This window comes from Populus trichocarpa, chromosome 1, assembly GCF_000002775.5.
Source record: "Populus trichocarpa isolate Nisqually-1 chromosome 1, P.trichocarpa_v4.1, whole genome shotgun sequence".
In the NCBI taxonomy this organism is placed as follows: domain Eukaryota; kingdom Viridiplantae; phylum Streptophyta; class Magnoliopsida; order Malpighiales; family Salicaceae; genus Populus; species Populus trichocarpa.
In genome coordinates this window covers 31120425-31140872 of record NC_037285.2, presented here as the reverse complement: position 1 = coordinate 31140872, position 20448 = coordinate 31120425, and the positions used below count along the sequence as shown (strand labels likewise).

Here is a 20448-nt window from a genome sequence, read left to right as displayed (position 1 = left end):
CTTTAATTAATAAATTGTTTTTTTTTTTGGAAAGCAGGGAGGAAAGAATCTTGTATCTGCTGCTACAAGACACGTATGTGAGTTGGAGCTCATCAGATTGCAGAGGACCCTAGAAGTCCACCATCCTATTCAATATTGACTCAATTTGAACCTCCCATGCCAGACGGAAGAAGAAGAAATAATTAACGTTGCTAAGTTGCCTGTCCAGGGCTCAATTCAGAGCATAGTTTTTTAACCTGCCCGGTGGACAAACTGTTTCCAGGCCTCGCCTCTAATTTTTTTTTTTTATATAAAACAAAATGGTATTGTTTTTATTAAAAAATTAAATAATTAACAAATTATAACCAGGTTTTTACTAAATTAATCAGGATAAACCTGAGATTTTATCTAAGAATTTATAGTTTTTCTTTTTATTTCTCAAACCAAATTAGTTCTCTTGGTAGGCTTTAATTTTTTTTTAGTAAGATCAATTATTCATATTAAAACTAGAATTTGAATTTGTATCATACGCGCATATATATATATATATATCCACACGATACATAATTATATCATCCCTTTCATATTAATCCACTTTAATCTACACAATAGAATTGGTTTTTTTTATTATTATTTATATTTTTCTTTTTTAACTTCATTCAAACAAAAAAAAGGTATTAAATTCCTATACCACACAAAAGAAAGTAAGTGAACCCATTAATCTATAAACATTCCTCCCATTTTTCAGCATCTGCAATATTCAAGTACATGTAACTTGAAATTCTTTACAACCCTGAAATAGTTAAGTTAATCCCTGTTAAATCAAGTCATTAATTTGTGGAGGGGAGGAAAAAGACTTGACGTGTTCTTGACACACAGGAAAGGGGCCCTGACCAAGGATATATAATCTTTTTTTGATCAAATCTGGACGTTCGTATGCTAGTGGTCTGCCAGAAAAAACTACTCCCATAGCCGAAAGCCAGGACAACTAGCCTTGGACACACTTGAAAAGAAACATCCATGGCCATATCCACTCCTCCCTTTCTCTATCTTTTACTGCAGCTCGCCTCACCCTATCAGTTAATGATTTTTATCAGAAATACTCGGTTATGGTAATCCAGTTATAAAGTTGATAAACAACTCCATTATGGCTAGTGCTTTATTTGTGGGGCCATGATGTTTTGTTCTACGCATGCTTGAAATCAAGGAAAGGTTTTCAAAATTCTTTGAACAGCATAAAATCCGAACCCCTAGGCACCTTTAGATCAGAGTCACGGGTTCATGTCACTTGATAATTGATCATCAGGTGTTAACTACGAGAACTTAATTTCTTGATGCTCTTCACATCAAACAGTCCCGAAATTTGACAAGCTTCCAAGCAAGGAGATATACGAAGAAGCCGAGTCAATTTTATCAAATCTTAGATGACTTCATAGAACATCATATTTGAATGATAATTTAAGTCAGCTAAATTATATATGACGAGCATGATTTTGTGAGGATATAAGATTTGCCTACCAACTCCGCCAAATCAAATCAAGCCCCAAGAATTATAAATATAGTTCTGTTCATGCGAGTAAGTTTGGAAAACTCTTATAAAATGAAGAGCAAATGCTCGAAAATATCAAGACTCGTAAATTCATAAATCACAAGCTCGTTAAGATTTAACTAAAAAAAGGCCACGGTACCAGGGGCGTAAGCTTAAATTTAGGATCAGGGGCCACTATATATAAAAAAACAAACATGGTAAGCTGGAAAATAAGATAACAAAGAGAAATCCACACAGATTATGAATGATTTTTGAGAAAGCAAAACGTGTATTTCCTATAAAATAAACTGTATTTTAAAGGGTATAATTTAAGAAAGAACTAAAATGTAAATATCTTTAAAGTTTGAGGTGCCATTACCCCATCATTCAACCTAGTTCCGGCCAGCCCTGTCAGCATGATACTGCAAGGTTTAATGTCTAAAACCATGTCAAACCAACTTGAAGATTCATAGTTCCTTCGTGATTCAAGAATCTCATCAATTCATACCACACCAAAAGTTTAGTTCTCTTTATAGCCGGTATTGTTTACGATCCTTACTCGTGAAAATGCATGCCGGTATTGTTTCATAAACTTGGATTGACCCTAAATTAACGAGGGAGCACGACAAGACTTACGCCATAGTGGGACGGTGCATCTTGCAGGAGCAAAAAATGGTCCCAAATTAACCCAACTCTCCCCTCTCCAAAAATGGTGCAACGTTTCTGATTTGTCTGAACTGCACGTGTAGATCTTGTGGTGTGAAAGTGTCCATCTTTCCTTGGCAAGTCAGGGGATGTGATGCCATAGTGGTACACTGGTACAGTGGTACTGGCTGCCTTGATTTTGTAATAAGAACCAGTCATTTTTAAGTTACATTAAAAAAAAGTTGTCGCTCTAGGTTTGATTCAATAATTCTTAATCAAGAATTTAATTTATACCATATCATTAATGGATTGACTTCCTTTTTCGTCCAATACTGATAAAACATTTTTCTGATGATCCTAAGTTTTTTTTGCTTTCCCTGCACATCAATCTAGCTAATTCGGTTTCTCTGTGTTTTATATGAGAATCATCACGCATACTACGATAATATGCTGCGGTTCCATTTTACCTATAGCCTTGGGATGCTTGGCCTGTTATCTAGCATGTGCTGCCACTGTTACAAATGTTGAGAATTATGCTGCCATAGATTGGCTCCACCTACCGCTTGATTGGTTCATTGGAACCCATTTTAATTTAAGCAGATCTAAACTAAGCATTGAAATGTGAATTAATTTTGTCTAGTTTTGACAGGATTCACACGCAGACCATGCCCCTTGGTGAAAACTAGAGCTACCACCAATACGGGCTTAGACAATTAGGATATCCAAAGATTTCTTTTCATAATATAATCAATGAGCTTTCAAATTTAATGCCCATAAAAGCTCAATGAATGAGTAAAGAAGTGAAGAAGCTAGCTAGGTTTGGCAAGAATTCATGTCTCTTCAGCTCCTACATAATGTCTTAGCAGGTGCTTTCCATTAATTGCAAATGATTGAGAACTGAGTACATTAATTCCTTCTACTTGCATTCATAAACTTTAGTAAAACGTAACAGAAACCTTTTTCATTCGATTTAACGGTGAATTTTACTCTTTTTTCTCCTTGCTACTAGAACATAATAGAATCAAATGTACTTTGATGGAAGGAAGTCTAAATACTCTTGGATTGCATCACCTGGTTAAAAAGTAACGAGCGTGAAAATGGTGTGCATCTAGAACAATTTAACACTTCAGATGACTTCAACCATGTGCATTCACATGCCCCTCCTGTTCCTGACTCAGAATATTTTACTTTCTATGTCACCATTTACCAGCACTGCCCTTTTTTCCAAACCAGTCTGCTACCGTCGTCCTTGTTTATCTAGAAATGGTTGAAGATATATATCTTCCATATGTTCACAGACAGTAGGGTACGTGCGGATCTTTTACATCATCTCAACTACTATACAATTATTTGAAATCAGTCACTCCAAATCATGTTAATCATTGGATCCACATTCGAGCTTAGAGAGACTCCCAAGAATCTATGGAGCCTAGACTTCACCATGGGCAGATGTTCTGCAACTAGCTAGGGACAGTGGCTAAATACAAGGTTTGGCTGTATCCTAACTCACAATATACCGCTGTTTGCCTCGTGATAGAGGATTTAAATGTTGTTTTGAAAGACCCATTCAAAGGGTTATAGCAGCATGTTTGAGCACTACTCCCAGCATTCGATCTAGGATTATAGCTGGCTGAGTAGAACCATATCCTAATTCACCTTCTGATATATCGCGACCAACACTCTATTTTCTCTAATTCTCTCAGCGTTATAGGCTATTCATTTTGGGTTTCAGACAGAATATCAGCAAATGATGACCAAGTCATGCATGGTCAAACTGAGCTCATTTCTCGTGTTTTATATTAGACACCCACATGAACCCCGGTCAGTTCACAGTTTCCTGTCTATCCTGAATTAGACAAATTCCGTGAGCTAGTTAGAAAGTTTTCTAGATAGGAACTGCATCTCACTATTGCAAAGAAGAGCAGCTAGAATGCTAGCCCCCCCATGTTATCCATGTATGTGAATTGGACGCAGAAAACCTGTCCAGATATCCTATCTTTCAAGTATCATCATAATGTAACTGTTGCGATACACGGCTTGGGTTCTGTGGCAGCTACTACGTTTGTCTCATTTACCTACGTCTGCACGTGAAATGAAAAGCAACAGTTTTAGATCCGGGTCAAGATCAAAACGAGTGGAGAGGTATAGCAAGGGCATTAATTCATTTCCATTCTCTTTATTTTTTAATTAAATTTTAGCTAGCTCTCTGGAAAGTTACCTCATCTATCTACTTTTTTAAATAGAAAATATTTTTTAATAAATTAATAATAATAATTTTTAAAATTCAAATACTATTTCATCATCAATATTGCGAATAGACTCTTAACAGTTAACAATAAGTTTTTCTTGATGGCATGTTCCTTTCTTTATTCAAACCAGAAGTAATTTCTGACATGCTAACATATATTGGGCAGCTCAGCCTGAAAATCAGAATAACAACGGCAATCCAAGGTTGCAGGCAAAATACAGTCGAGAAAGGACCAGGGCAAAATACCCTCTCACGTCTGCTCCTTTCCTGATTGCATGGAAATGGAAGGCAAGATTTTGCCAAGAAAAAGTTGAAAAATTAGCCAAAAATCAGTTCTCCGATCCCTTCTGTTTTGGAACTCTAATTTGGCTGGACTATGTTTAGCAGAAGCTTCAAGACGACCTTCTACGGAAATTAAATGGAATTCTTACATATTTTACCTCATTGCTGTCAGCAAGGAATCCAAATGGCTAGACATGTATTCTACTCTTTTCACATCACGGAGACATTCTTCCATGCTGAGGTTTGAATTGTTCATCTGTGCATATACCCGCAAGAGGCATTGCATCTATATAAGAAAATTTATCTAGCTAAATTAAGTTCTTTTAGCTTCTGTACTTACCATTCTCTGTGATGATCATAGGATAGGAGTATTATTGTATCTCTCTTTCACATATGTAACCATTTTCACCATTCCTTGTGGATAAACATGTTGCCAATCCACTCCAGTCTACATTGATCAAAATGCTCAAGGAGCTTGTTGAGAAGCACCTCTGCCTGTGGCTCTGCGCTGGTTTCTTTTTCTTACTGTGGGTGTGCAGGCTGGTTTCTTTTTCTTACCTTGCATCTTTACCAAATATCTCGAATTCCCTCTCATGGTCAAACTTGCGAATATATACTTTATACAAGGATTACTGCATGTTTTGTTGAGATGTCATTACTGAGAATATATATAATTATTAAAAAGATTAAAAAAAATGGAAAATATGCTTTTATTGTATTTAATTTATCACTAAAAACTTAATTATGAGACATGAGGACAAATTAGTATTTTATTTTTAAAATTTAACGTATACAATTTGATAACATCATATTTATCTTTGTTAATATAAACACTTATGTTATTTTGTGTTTAAAACTAATATATAGAAGTGAATCCAACAATAAATTAAATTTATAAAATTATAACTTTTTTAATACAATAATGTATCCATTAACAAATTACATAACGTACGTACGTGGTATATTAATTATTTTTATACTAAATTAAAGTCATCAAAACACATATTAACTGTTCGAATTTATATTCTAGTAAATGGATCATGTATACTGGTCATTTATAAAATTGTATAATTACCGGTGATCAGAGCAAGGGATATTAGATAGCTTAATATTATTATAAAAGATGAAAAATAATTCTTGGCATTTAAATTTCTACACGGTAGGGGTGATTATTTTTAGTTCGGTCAGTTTTTATAAAAAAAAAGCAACCAAACCAAAAAAAAAATTTTAAAAAAAAGAAACCAAACCGAAACCGGTTCAAACCGACCGGTTTGGCTCGGTTTTTTTTCCGGTTTGACTCGGTTTTTTCTGGTTTTTTTTTTGTTTGGGTTCGGTTCTATTTTTTTAGTTTCAGGCTTATAAAACCAAAACCGAACCGAATCGGTTGGTTTTTTTAAAATTTTAATCTGTTTTTTTTCACGGTTCGGTTTTTTCAATTATTTTTTTTTTGTTTTTTCAGTTTTTTTCCTCACCCGTACTATAGGATATCTCAAATTCATTTTATTTTGGAAAAGAATTCAATTCCTAGTCTTGCAAGCAACCTAATGCAATGGGACATTTGAGATTTCTTGAAACATGAGATGTTTTGGCTTAACAAACACGGGAATGTTTAGTATATGATGTGCCAAGAAATTAAAAAAAAATAAAAAATTCTAAAGGTTTGATCAAGCTTGGCTGAGCTCAGCTCAGGTGTTTGGGCACGCCATGAGACGCAATCCGACTAGAAGAAAAATCTAGATTTTTTTGTGCATATATTATTTTATTTTATATATTTTTATGTATATTTTCTTCTACTCTTTCTTTCATTGTAAGTACAATTATTTTTTATATTTTTCTATACACAATTCTATAAATTCTTTTACTCTCTTTTATATTTAATCTTATATAAATTCTACATATTTTTTACCATCAATATTTTTATTAGACAACCTATATAGTCAATCAAATACCGTTCTCTAAACCAATAAAACTCATTTATTATTATTCCATAAAAACCATTCCACACGGCGAGCTACAAATAATTGTGTTGCCCTACGTGTAACCTCTTTCCTTGAAAAAGATAAAGCTAATCTATACAACGAGTTTTTTTTTACAAAAACTTAGGAATCATAGTGAGGTAAAGGATCTATGATCCATAAAAAAAACACACACATATAATTTATCTTGTTGAATTTTTTTTATTTTTCTAACATGCTTAATAATTTAAAAAAAAAACTCAAATTAACTTAAACATACAGGTTTTTGTTTTTGCAAGTAACCCCAATCATAAAAATACAAGCTCAATCCACTACAGTAAGGAAAAATCCCAAAAATTCATTGAAGTTTTTTCAACTTTTTCGGTATCTTAAATGACTTCTCTTATAAAATCTAAAAAATATGGCTTTAAAAAGAATTAAAACCTCTAGAAAAACTATTTTAGCTCCAGACTCATAGTTATTATTTACTGAAACAGGTAATGATATTTTTTTCTCTTCATTTAAAAAACTTAAAAAATGCTTTCAAAGACATTCAGGTCTTTCACATGGCCTATTTGATATTTTCACAACTTAATTATACCCTCCTCTTGGTTGTTTACACTTCAACTTCAGTCCATAATGTTTTTTAACTTATATATATATATATATATATATATATATATATACACACACACACACACACACACACACACTTAATTATACCCTCCTCTTGGTTGTTTACACTTCAACTTCAGTCCATAATGTTTTTTAACTTATATATATATATATATATATATATATATATATATACACACACACACACACACACACACACACACACACTTAATTATACCCTCCTCTTGGTTGTTTACACTTCAACTTCAGTCCATAATGTTAATTAAGTGTGTGTGTGTGTGTGTGTGTGTGTTTATATATATATATATATATATATATATATATATATATATATATATAAACACTTAATTATACCCTCCTCTTGGTTGTTTACACTTCAACTTCAGTCCATAATGTTTTTTAACTTATATATATAAACAACCAAGAGGAGGGTATAATTAAGTGTGTGTGTGTGTGTGTGTGTATATATATATATATATTGTCTTCACCCTTTTATACAAGGTAGCTACCGAAACAAGACCACAGAGCCCCGAAACAAGACAAAAAAACAGAGTAAACAACTTGTGTCCAAGCAACCATACCCTTGTTCTCAACTTTACTCCAAGCAGTTCTTCAAAAAAATTAAGTGAAGCAAATTACAAAACTCAGCCACTGTAAAATATATTCAGATGAATCTCCAGCAGCTTCAAAAAGTACAAAATCCCTAGAGAAAACTCTGTAGAATTCACAGCCATGCTATGAAATCACAATTCCCAGACACACCTTGTTGAGCAAGACCATCAGCCATGCGAGAAGAGAAATGAGTAGCAAGGACAAAGATTTCATGATAATACCATGGCCTAATATGGTTTATGCATCCAGTTTACCACATTAGAAGAGTCAAATTCTACAATAGTCTTCACACCAGATAAATCTTCTCTAGAAGAGGATAATTCCAGGGTTTTAACCACAACTAGCAGTTTTGCTTCATTGGAGTCTCTGATCCCTGCAGGGATGGAGAAAATACCCAATACAAAATACACGTATACCAGCAGGACCAAGCTTACCAGAAGAAGACCCATCCACATTCCATTTTAAAGCTGAAGGGTCAAGTCCAGACCATAGGATTAGAGGTCTAGATTGTTTGGTATTAGTCCATTTAAGCAATCCATCAACAAGTCAAGAGCAAAACTATGGAAATCTGGAAATAAGGCTTTAATCCACACACAATGAAGATTGTATCATAGTCAGGCTTCTTATGATTAAAAATAAACTCATTTCGCAGAAGCCATAATGACCATGATATAGCAAAAAATAGCACAGACCATACCTTCCTTTGAAATACTCCTTATGCCAGATATTCCTACTGCTGAAACAAGGCCGACATGCTCCTGGAACAACACCAAGAAAGACCCCACAAATCTATAAATTTAGACCATATAAACCGATGCTTCTGACAGTTGACAAGGAGACGATCAACATATTCCTCTGACAGCAAGCAAATTAGGCACATAGAGCATCAGTATCAATAGTTTCTCTTCTAGCTCAGCCAACAAAAGACTTCAGTTTTCAGCGGGACCACTTCTTTCTACAAACCATTAATGGAGTTAATATGATTAGGGGATGAAAGCAGTTTACATATAGACTTCACATAATACTCTCCATTTGAATTTGGCTTCTAAGTCAATTTATCCCATGTTTGTTTTCACACTCCGTTTTTAATAAAGAAAGTTTAGAGCCATTAAAAAAAAGCTAAAATATTTTATATGTATCAAACAAAGCTAATATAAGTAATATAAGAGAAAAACTACATAATTTTATTTTAGATATATATTTAAAAAGTTACAAAAATTATTTTTCTATAAACATCCATTAACAACCTCTATCGTCACAAACATCCTTCCATATCCACTTTCATTGGAATAGTTGGAGATTGACCCCTATAAAAACAAATACAATTCCCATATTTACTGATAAAAGCAATAAATACTATTTTTTTATTTTTTTAATTTAAACAGATGAGTCTGAATATGAATATTAATAGAAATCTAAAAAGTGTGGTCTTTCCAATATTAAAAAAACATTGTTCACACACTCATATATTACCATGGATGCACTGTCTTTTTTTTTATTATTTTCAAGTTAGTTATCAAACTTTAATTTCAGACGATTTGATCTTAGTTAAAGACCAATAGTTTTTTATTTCTTAAGAAAATATGAAATTATAAGAAGAGAGACCAAAACAAGAAACAAATCAATAATGGGTGGTGTGTCCAGTGTTTTTGAAAAAATACACTTAGGTTCTCAATCTTTAAAATAATACAATTTAAGTCTCTTTAAACTTTGAAAATTCTATTTTGGTATGACAATTTATTTTTATTATTTTTTAGTTCCTAGTTAGAGAGAGATCATTGGATTGAGAGAGAGAGAGAGAGAGAGAGAATGTTGATGCCATTTTTTACCACCAAAATGGTTGTTCTTTGTGTCCACAGGTTCCATGCGATGGGAGGGGTTTGGTGATGGTTATTTGGAGCCTCAATGTCGTCTAAAAAAATAAATCTAAATTAAGAAAGACAAATCTAACTCGATTTGATTTCAATTTCTTTGATAGTTTTTTAGGTTTTTTGGGTCAATGTATTGATTTATAGGAGTTATAAGGGTGTTGGTGAGGAGGTGGTTGAAATGGCTTGAAAATCATTTTTAAAAGCCTAAAGAACACTGCCTTGATTTTCCAGCCATCACAGTTGCCTGTCTATTTAAAAACAAATACAGGGTGGACCTTTAAAAATAAATAAAATAAATAAAAATAAGTTCAGGCTCATGGGTCTGAGCTTGAAGGCCCACCCACATGCCTGGTCTCTACCTTGTAATGGCCTAAACACGCTAAGATATAGGCTAGCGTGATTGAGTTTTTTTTTGTTTTTTTTTTTATTTTATATCTAGGTTAAATATAAATTTAAGAGAAAATGTCCAATTGAGTCTATGATTTAGATCACAAGTTTGACAGATTAAGCCGTAACGACTGGGCTATTTTTTTCTTTTTAATTTTCTTTTTTGGTTAACTGGTACTTTTTAATTAATTTTTTTAATAATTTTTAAATTTTTGTTTTGATTAGTATCCCTCTTGTGTGAATTTTGTTTTTTTACTTATTTATCCTTTTTGAATTGAGATTTTGTTTTTTAATTGTTTGTGTATATTTAATTTTTTAAGACATTATTCTAATTTATTTATATTTTTTCTTTATCCTTTGTATAGATAAAAAAAATTTTAAATAAAAAAATATTTAGTTTTAGATAATATTTCTAATATTTATAACCTTGGATAATATTTTTTTTTATGCATCTATTTCTCTTATCGTTTGGTTGAATAAAAAAATAATTTTAATAAATAAATTCAACAAACACAACCAACTAAATATTCTATATTGCGAAATTAAATATTTTGCTCTTCATATATATCTTGATTTTTCCAGTTTTGTTTTTAGGTATCGTTAATGACTTTTTTTTTCATTTATTTACACGGGTGATTTTTTATTTATTTAATTAAATACATGTATAAGCTTTTCAATTTAAGTTTTTTGTTTATTTAATTAGATACGTGTGGAGGCTTTTCAATATACACTTAGGATTTGTTTTTTCATGTAAGAAAATGGGTTGAATAAGCCTACATGTCTATTGTTTTTAGTGGTAAAAAATATCTGACCCACGGTAAATCACGAGTTAAATAGCTAGTAATTTATCTAAATTTGATTGGAAAGAAGCTCATCCTATCCTATGTACATGAAAATTGACCTTAAAATACCATAGGGAAAAAAATTCCCTTAAAACAACAAGTCATGCATCATCCAACACAGAAAATACCCCAATTAGTTATTACTAGATCATTTCTCACACTACATTGCAGGTCAGATTAAATTTTTTTTTTACATAAAAAAATTTTCAGGTGTTGTTAATTTGTTTTTTTAGCGTAAAAGAGTTTAAACTATATAGTGATTGACTTGATATGACCTATTTGACTTGACAAATTCAAAAATATAATTTGACTAAAAAAAATCATGATGATAACTTTTTAAAAAATATTAAAACGACAACATATTAGATCAACTTAGATTAATTTGGGTTAACCTGCTAAATCCATTATCCAAGTCATGAAACCTTGATAACTTTATAGAAAACAAATAAAAAATTACTAAATTCAATTCTCAATTAACTTAATGTTAAAAGATAAAATTGAAAATAAAATTCAACTAAAAAAATGAGTCGAGTTAACTTGGGTTAACTTGCCAAATCTGGATCATGAGACCAATAAAAAAAATAAAAAAATTTGTGCAGCTGAATTTCTAATTAACCAAATGCTGAAGGATGAAATTAAAAAAAATTAATTTTAAAAAGGACACAAAACACGTCCCTAGTCAACCGACAAAACTAATGACCCGAGTTATAAGATCGAATAACCTTATAGAACGCAAACCAAAATAAATTATGAAGCCTAATTCTCAATAAATTCAATATTGAATGATGAAATTGAAAATAATAATAATTAAAATAGGAAAAAAAACTGAGTCAACTGGCATAACTTGTGGCTCGGCTCATAAAACTGTGATAACCTCATAGAAAGCAAATAAAAAAATTATGAAACTCAATTCCCAAATAATTCAATGTAGAAGGATTAAATTGTGAAAAAATAAAATAAAAGGATAAAAAAATAACCAAAATCAATTTGGGTTAACCTACCAAACCCGAGTCAGAAGATTAGGATAACTCCATAGAAAGCAAATGAAAAAAATTATAAATTTCAATTTCCGATCAATCCAATATTAAAGGATAAAATTTTAAAAAAATATTCAATTAAAAAAATAACAGAAAAACTCGAGTCAACCTGGCTACACCACGAGTTAGATCAATTTTTTTAATATAAAAAAATCTAAGTATTGCTAATATGTTTTCTAGCAGAAAAAAAATTAAACTGTTTAGGGATTAACCTAATAAGATACGGTCAATTAAATTGTTCCAAAAACAATTCAAACACAAAAAAAATAACTTGAGCCAACCTCATTTAATTTACCAAATCTATAACCAGAATTATGAAATCATAATAAATAAATCTATTGAAGAATAAATTAAAAAATTTGAAGGAAAAAAAAACTTTTGTGAGAAGGAAAAATGAATTCCCTCCTCAATTAGTTGAGGTTAATAATAATCCAAGTACGACGAGTGTCGTCTACACATCAGACGACACATTGTTTTTTAGTACATGGACGACAGATAGTCGCACGACAAGCTTCTTACATGACCTCATTAAACGACATGCAGCTCATATAAAAAAATTGATTCGTATTTAGGAGTACATTGTCTCGAACTAGCCTTACTCCGCTCACACTTTCGGGAAAAATGCAAACGCTACTGATGCCGGCAGTTCGCTCCGGCACGGCGGCATCCATGGCGGCGGTTCCAACGCCTCCCCTTATCCACCGTGAAAAACACCTACCTCTCCTCCCTCCTCCAAACTCCATCCTAATCTTTCACAAATCCACACAACCTCTCCCATCATTCTCTTACATTAGCTCATTATCTATTTATGATCATCTTAGGAACAAAACACCAAAAAAATTATTTACCCAAACAAACGCTTCTAATGCAACTGCTCCTGCTTTCAATTCCCAAAACGACGAGGCAGAAAGGGCAAAACTCGCTCAGGTTCATACCCTCTCCAAATTCTTTGCTCAAGATTTCTAAAAGAAAGTTACTTTAGAATTTGGAGTCTAATTTACTACCTCACTTTGTTATGTGGCCATCCATTTGTGTAGTATAAGAAAAGGAACTGTCTTTTATATGGTTTTTTTTTTTTTCACTTGATGTTATTTTTGTTTTATGCACTACTTTCTCTTTGCTTAAATGGGGGGCTATACATGCGTTATTTTGGAAACCCATTAGCATGTCTTAAAAAAGGAGCTGCCTTTCATATGGGATTTTAATTTTTAAATGTCATTTTGGTTTTGCTTTTTGTGTGGTAATTTTTCTGTTTGACTACTAAGAGATGATGGGAATGAAGAGAAATCGAAGCGAAATGCAATTTTTTGTGAATATGAGACTTGAGTTGAGGAAAGGAGCTGCTTTAAAACGGGTTTCCAAATGTCATTTTAGTTTCCGTTCTTGGTTGCTAATTTTTATATTTGGTTACCAAGAAAAATGTGGGAACTGTTGTGGAGACTAGAGTAAGATTATTGCTATTGTGTGTGCAGGTGGCTAAGAGATTAGAGAATACATCAAGGTATTTTAAGCGGTTGGGTAGTTTAGGATTTTGGGGGCAGCTAATATGTAGTACAGTGGCAGCTGTGATTCTTTCCTTTTCTGTGGTTGTCACTGGGAAGATCACTTCGCCTCCCACTTTTTATGCTACTCTTGGTGGCATTGCAGCTGCATTCATTTCTGTTTTCTGGTCATTTGGGTACATCCGGCTTTCTGAGAAGCTCCGAAAAACTGCCAATGATCCTTCCAAGGTATGTATACATACTGTTTTAGTTTTTTTACTATGTGTTATTCACAATCATAAACAGTGTTTATTTTGATCGTTCTGAATAATGGTTGTTTCCAAGGATTTTTAACTTAATCATGGAAAGGATATGTTACTTATTCAGTTGTCATTTGTATTCTGAATGATTGTTTTTTATGAGGTCTCCTCTCGTCTTGAGGTCTTTTGGATTTGGTAACATGATGAGCTTGATGACTGGCCTCAAATGTGGGCTGCCAAATTGAGCAAGAGTCATAATGCAACTTGCAAAACAAGCCTCATTGTGTACCTATGTTTATGGTAGGCCCATTCATGATGATCCGTGGCCCGTCGAAAGTGTCAGGAGGAGATGTTGCTTTGGGTACCACTATCACTTGTACTGTCCTCCCCACATGAGGTAGATTAAGGTGGGAGTGCCATGTGTCCTTTACAATTGGCAAGCAATGTACTATTGTGAGAGCTACTTGCATGTTGTGAGAGCCTGTATATTTTTCGTAATTTCAACCCTCATGGTTATCCCGTGTCTGGGCTAGCCACCCTTTATCGGTGACGCATCTGGACGTGAAGCCTTGGACTGGGCTCGTTCGTTAATGGGCCACTTGGCCTTAGGCCTAATCCTGGGCCATATGTCTTGTCCATTCAGTCTTGGAATAGTTTTTGAATGATGAATTTAGGGATTAAAAGTAGACAATTGAAATTTCGATAAAGAAAGAGAAGAGGAAATGAAAGTTCTTATAAAAGTGCCCATTTGGGAAAGTGATAGCTTCTACTTTTAGGTGCTTTTCAAAAGTGTTTTTCGTTTGAAAATGCATCAAAATAATTTTTTTTTATATCAACACATTAAAATCATTGGAAAGCACTATAAAAAAACATCAATTTTATGTATTTTCAGGGCAAAAACACTTTGAAATGTAGTTGCAAACTCAATGCCAAATAGGACCGTGTAATTACTTGTCATATTATAATTACTACAAAGAAAGGGAGGAAGTTGCAACACACTAACTATCAATAAGTAGAGTTCTTGCTAAAACAAACATGAGCATGCCCCATTAGTTTATTGGTTGATTGACAGAAATAACCTGGCAGTCTGTTTAAGAATTGGATTGTGCTCATTGACCTTGGGCAAATTACTTTGTTTATGCTAGTCGCAGTTTGTACAACTTATGCATGATGAAGTCGGTGGGTTTACATGAGAGAATCTTGTTGTTTCTGTATGCCAAAGAATTAATTGGTAATATGGCGCTTTAGGGAAATAGAGACATTGTTTCCTTCAAATGCCATTTGCGGTAATTTAAGGAGAAGTCCAATGTTGAAGCTAGAAACTTAATGGTTGGTTTCGCAATGCTGGGGCATGCGATATTGTGATAAGTGGACATTCAAATTTAGCAAATATTTTCCTTGATATTTTTTTCTCTTAAAGAGAAAAGAATGATAAGAGGCAATTAGAGTCTGGATCCCATTTTTATATCTACAAATAGTCCTTGTAGTTTAAAAATGACTGGGGAGGTTTATTTTGTCAACGAGAATCTCTTGAAGGAACTTTCATGCAGTTTGTCTTTGCTGGCTCATCTTGTATCCTTTGTCTTTGCTTCCCATCTATCTATCCATGTGATTTTTCTTCTTTATTCATGTGAGTCATTGGACTACACAAGTAAGATGAACTCCATACCATTGAAGTGCAGAAGATCATCAATAGTAAACTGCTAGTGTTTGTTGAGCTTGGGTTGTACAGCTTTTCACACCTGTTAAAAGAAACAAGAAAAATAGAAAACCATACTAAATGTGGATCGCATTAGGTTCTCATGAGGATGATGTGGTCTAAATATGGTGCTAGAATTAAGCACACATGAAGTGGCTCCTTTGATTGTCATACTGTTACTCAAAGACTCTTTTGCTGAAGTTAAATAACCAGACATGTATTGTTTACATAATTCTAAAATATTTTTTCTATGCTTGGTGCTCTTTGTTTATATTTTCAGGCACCTCCTCGTGCTGATGTTGTGAAAAGCTTGAAAAATGGCATAATACTGAATTTGTTGGGAATGGGTGCTGCCATTCTTGGGATGCAAGCCACAGTTGGATTGTTGGTTGCAAAGGCCCTAACCTCTTCTGCAAATCCTTATTACCAGCAAATCTCTCCTGGTTACAGTCCAGTTCTTGCATTGGATGTGTTTTTGGTGCAGGTAAATATTATACAGATCTAATTACTATCATATTTTAAAGTTCTGCTGACTACAGACTCATGGTAGGAGTTAGGTTCAGAAATCACACTTTGTGTTATTATAGAAGTCACTGTAGCTTTATCAGTTTTAGCATTTATGCTCTCAGCCAAATAAATCGACAAATGAATCAATGAGGATACAAAGGATAACTTTAATATTTGCCTTTACGATGGAAGAAGTAAATTTTTTTACCTTCTATCAATTTACTAAAGTGATGTTCTTTTAACCCAACATCTGTGTTCAGTTCTCGGATAAATCGATGATAACTTTTAATTGGGGTAAACATTTTGGTCCCAGTTATTTGATTGATATCAGCCCCCACCGTTTCTCTTGTGCAGGCATCAGCGAACACCATCCTTTCTCACTTCCTGGGGCTTGTATTCTCCTCGGAACTTTTACGCTCAGTGACACTACCACCATCAGAAAATATTCCAGTCTTTAAGGTGGCATAAGCTTCTTCTGCATGATATTGTAGCTGAGGTTGAAGATAGTGATTTTAAAACTTCTGCATGATACTACAAAATGCGCGCAATTCTCATAGTGATAATTTGTAGCCTACCGTTCCAATGAAATTTGATTGATTCCAAAACCTCGAGCACTTGCAATTGATCTCGTGGTATAAATCAATCCTTTCTACACTTAAACGTAATAACATCCACCAGCAACAGAGTAACAAGGGAGGTTAAAAACCTGTTTGTATGGTACGGTAGTTGCACAACAGCGAGAATTTTGCCCTCGTTATTATGTCGTGGAAGCAGCATAGGAGCATGCGTTGGTGTATTCAGAAGAAACAACTCTAAGAAGTTGGAAGAAGCAATACATTTGGACTTGTCTGGGATGCTATTCTTCAATTCAATTGTTAAAGGAAATGCAAACAGGTTGAAAGGTGGTAGATCCGCGCGTCACGCTTGCAATCGTAAAGTTGAATTTAATAAAAACCATTGTTTATGAAAAAAAGAAAAAAAGATGGTTGTGTTCCAAGACTGAAAGGTCGAAAGACCAGGTGAATCAACGCAGTAAAATGACAGACCCAATACCTGTTATGCCAACAACTGGAGGGGGTAGAGGAAGCGAGCAGTACGGCAACAACGTTAAAAGTTGAAGCGATTGAACAAGTACAAAGCTGTGATAATACCAAGAAGCTTACTTGCTCTTCAAAGAAAGAAGTAAAAAAGTTGGCTATCATAGACTTCCATTATCAAAAGCTAGTTTCCTCTCCACAATCGGAGAACATAATCCAGTGGGGATGAAATAGTGAGAAATAAAAACAACAGCAAGGAATGACAAAATTACAGATCAAGAGAATCAAAACAATGGCTTTCTTGCAGATAAAAAATAATGAAAAATCTACTGTTCTTCATTGGTGGTGTTAAGGTTAGTTCTGCTCCTAAAGAACTGCCATGAGTAGCTGATGTTCGATGCTAATATTGACAGCATCCCAACCAAAAAGAAAAATCACCCCTCAACAGCTTCATATGCTGAAAATCCATTCACTATGCGACTAGTCACTGTCTGCTGAACAACTTGAAACCCTGTATCCAAAGATAGTTTACTCAAAATTGTTCAACGAACAAAAGCCAGAGAGATAGAGGACAGAGTAAACCACCAGTGACCAGATCCACCCAGTATGAATTGAGTTTGTCCAAAATGGTTTTAATTCTGACAACAAATGCAGTGCATGGATATCCATGTAACAAATAAAGGAAGCAAATTGATGAGCAAGATGAAGGTAGCATGCTGATAAATAGACAACCTAGGACATTCATCCCGCCTACCGAGGCTGTTCATGTGGAGACAGTTACAGGGAAGGTGAAAGTAAACAATGCTGAAATGAGCGACCAGATGGGAGGAAGGCCAGTGAATCAGCAAAAGATGAAAATACAATCAGGATAACTTTCACCAGAGAAAGCAAATTTGGAGAACAATATTTGTAATCGTACTTTTGTTCAACAGTGACTCCTTAATAATAATCCTGAATGCAAGAAGCTTGGAGACCCATGTATTGGCAAATTTCAGTATGATCTGTGCTAATTCACCTCCTCGTTGCAACATTCATGAGAACTCAATTTCTTATGGAAAATGATATTCCAAGGAAGTCTCAAAGAAGAAAAAACTATACCAAGGCAAGTCCATTAATCTATCGACATGTTAAATCACAGGTTAGTTTCACCATGGTGACAATTTCAAGCAAAAATGCACCAAGTATGTTATTTATAATTCACACAAAAATAAAAAGCAACTAAGACAGCAAATGAGCACGCCTCTCTTCAACGCGCATCCAATGTGGCAAAGATGTAATGTTCATTTTACGCACAAGCTATCAGATCCTCAACATAAAAGTACCATATACTCAAAATGCCCTTGTCATAAGCAACCTAAAGTGCAGCCCATTATAATGAAGACTTCTAACCTATTGGAGGTAAATTATCAGATTTTTGTAACAAATACTCTACCAGAGCCTTCATCATGTTGCCTAATCAGTCATGTATCCTTCCACAACATTAGCAAAATCATTAAGTCTCAACAATAATGACATTGAGATTGCACCAATGACATTATCAAAATTTCAAACATAATAAAGGCCACAGCATGCTTTGGCTCCATATAAAAACACAGCCATAATCTCAGTCAGATGTGCACTATTTAGACACGGAATCATAAATGCTTACCAATGAAATTCTTCCTACTTTAGTCTATATTTACGAGAGAGGCAGCAACTTACCTACTGTGTTTTCTTTTCCTTGTTTGATGATAATGGAATCTTCTTCAAGATGGCATCATGAATTTTCTTATACTGTTCTTGAATTATTTTATGGGCTAAACAAATCTTTTCATCAATGTGGTGCTGGTACTTGTCATATACCAAAGGAACTGAAAGACTAAGAAGAACCCCTGTAGATGTAATCAAATATAATGAACTAATGCCTGCCCTCATATAATGGACTGATTAAGAAAACACAATAAGCAATAAAGAACTCACCAATGTAGACAAGAGTTAGGAAGTTGCAGAGACTACCGATATAAGATGCTACACAGAAACCAGAAACAACCTGCAGAACCACATGTGCATCACACATATAAATTCCGCCCTCTTGCGATCAACAAAAGTATAGCTAATTCTTTCGTGGAAAGATAGAAATGGCTACTAACCTGGAGGAAAACCTTGAAATTCTTCTCGATCACGATTTCACGCGCAATCGACAATGCATAATTGGCATACACGTGAATAATACCAGCTGCCTTGGCAACAATCTCCTCGGGAATTTCCAAATTTGGAAGTGGAGGGAATGGCCTAAATCACAACTACTAATAAATATTCATTCCTAGAATCCAAAACCACACATGCACACAAATCTAGATTTCGTCACCCAAAACAGCAAACAGTGACTGAAAATCAGTAAATAAAATTGAAATTTAAGAATTATCAATGAAACATCTCTCTTTGATGCATGTAATCCATCAAAAAAATTAAGACAAAACAACATCCATAACTAAAAATTTATACCAATAAAAAATTGTGAAATGTGTTAGAATTTCACATACGAAATCAATAGCCACAAAAAAGATTTAGAAAAATAAAATCGCGAACATTTAAAAAGGTGCAAAAAAGCATAAATTAATTACCGATTGAGAAGCGAAGCAGATTTAGCCCAAAAGAAGAGAATAACAACAAGAAGGAACAACACGTTAGCCACAAACGATAACAAATTGTAACCAGCTTTCTCAAATAAGATCCACAGAGTTGTTGCAGACACTAAAACACCAACGCTTGCGTACCATCTCTTCCATAACAACACATCAGCCACTACACATTTAACACCAATACTTAACATTAAAATCAAGATTATAAGTTAATATAAAAAAATATTTAGATCTATTTAGAATCAAAATGATCGAGGAAGGTATATGGTTTTGATGCACACCAGTATTCCTATACATGCATAAATACGTGTATACGTGCAGGTAAACGGATACCTGGGCCGCCGCCAAGAGCTTGATGGACGGAGATGCGACGAGGGGTGACGGACTCGCCCATTGTGATTCAATTTTAGAGGTAGCTAATTCAGAGATCGATCGATGAGTTGACTGATAGAGGAAGTGTGTTAGAGAGAATACTATAAAATACCAAACGGTGGAAACCGACGCAAAATCTAGCTCATAACGACGTCCGCTGAGGACTGGACGATGTAGAACTGGGCTGGGTCAAAATGGAATCAGCCCAGGCATTCAGGTTTTACTTTAAAGATATCGTTGCTTAACATCACTTTCTAGCCAACCTGTAGTAATTACTTCCTGCAGGGTTTATTGGAAGTCATTTATTTCTAAATTAATGTTTTCACGGTAAATATGCTACTGGTAATGCCTCCCTTTATCTGTAGCTTATCATCTGAGTTGAATGAACTAATTGGTTTTGGCATGCGTGCTGATTAGTGTTGATGTCTGGCCTTTGAAAAATAATTCTT

General features: G+C 34.0%; 2 protein-coding genes across 3 annotated transcripts; one reads left to right on the top strand and one right to left on the bottom strand.

Moving 5' to 3' along the window:
• Positions 1-12605: 12605 nt before the first annotated feature.
• On the top strand, positions 12606-16574 carry LOC7465042 (protein TIC 21, chloroplastic). The gene is made up of 4 exons (XM_002298711.4): positions 12606-12949; positions 13495-13752; positions 15743-15946; positions 16324-16574. Exons 1-4 carry the CDS (start codon positions 12644-12646, stop codon positions 16435-16437), a joined length of 882 nt encoding a protein of 293 aa, XP_002298747.4. The 5' UTR covers positions 12606-12643; the 3' UTR covers positions 16438-16574.
• A 578-nt stretch (positions 16575-17152) lies between these two features.
• On the bottom strand, positions 17153-20292 carry LOC7492064 (reticulon-like protein B11). 2 transcript variants are annotated; one of them, XM_052454380.1, is made up of 6 exons: positions 19909-20292; positions 19610-19790; positions 19136-19277; positions 18966-19035; positions 18708-18877; positions 17153-17517 (listed from the first exon to the last, which is right to left on the bottom strand). In XM_052454380.1, the coding sequence occupies exons 1-5, from the start codon at positions 19922-19924 to the stop codon at positions 18708-18710; spliced, it is 579 nt and encodes a 192-aa protein (XP_052310340.1). In that variant the 5' UTR covers positions 19925-20292; the 3' UTR covers positions 17153-17517. The 2 variants fall into 2 exon arrangements, with proteins under 2 accessions (XP_052310340.1, XP_002300239.1); XM_002300203.4 differs by having other exon boundaries at positions 19961-20273.
• Positions 20293-20448: the final 156 nt, after the last annotated feature.

What these genes read in the sequence shown, in the direction of transcription:
- LOC7465042 (XM_002298711.4), top strand. Translation starts at nt 12,644, where the DNA reads ATGCAAACGCTACTGATGCCGGCAGTTCGCTCCGGCACGGCGGCATCC. An exon ending in CTGCCAATGATCCTTCCAAG is followed by an intron (nt 13,753 to 15,742) that starts GTATGTATACAT and finishes TTATATTTTCAG; the next exon opens with GCACCTCCTCGTGCTGATGT. An exon ending in TGGATGTGTTTTTGGTGCAG is followed by an intron (nt 15,947 to 16,323) that starts GTAAATATTATA and finishes TCTCTTGTGCAG; the next exon opens with GCATCAGCGAACACCATCCT.
- LOC7492064 (XM_002300203.4), bottom strand. Translation starts at nt 20,021, where the DNA reads ATGGGCGAGTCCGTCACCCCTCGTCGCATCTCCGTCCATCAAGCTCTT. An exon ending in ATTTCAAGGTTTTCCTCCAG is followed by an intron (nt 19,036 to 19,135) that starts GTTAGTAGCCAT and finishes GTGGTTCTGCAG; the next exon opens with GTTGTTTCTGGTTTCTGTGT. An exon ending in CCTAACTCTTGTCTACATTG is followed by an intron (nt 18,878 to 18,965) that starts GTGAGTTCTTTA and finishes TTACATCTACAG; the next exon opens with GGGTTCTTCTTAGTCTTTCA.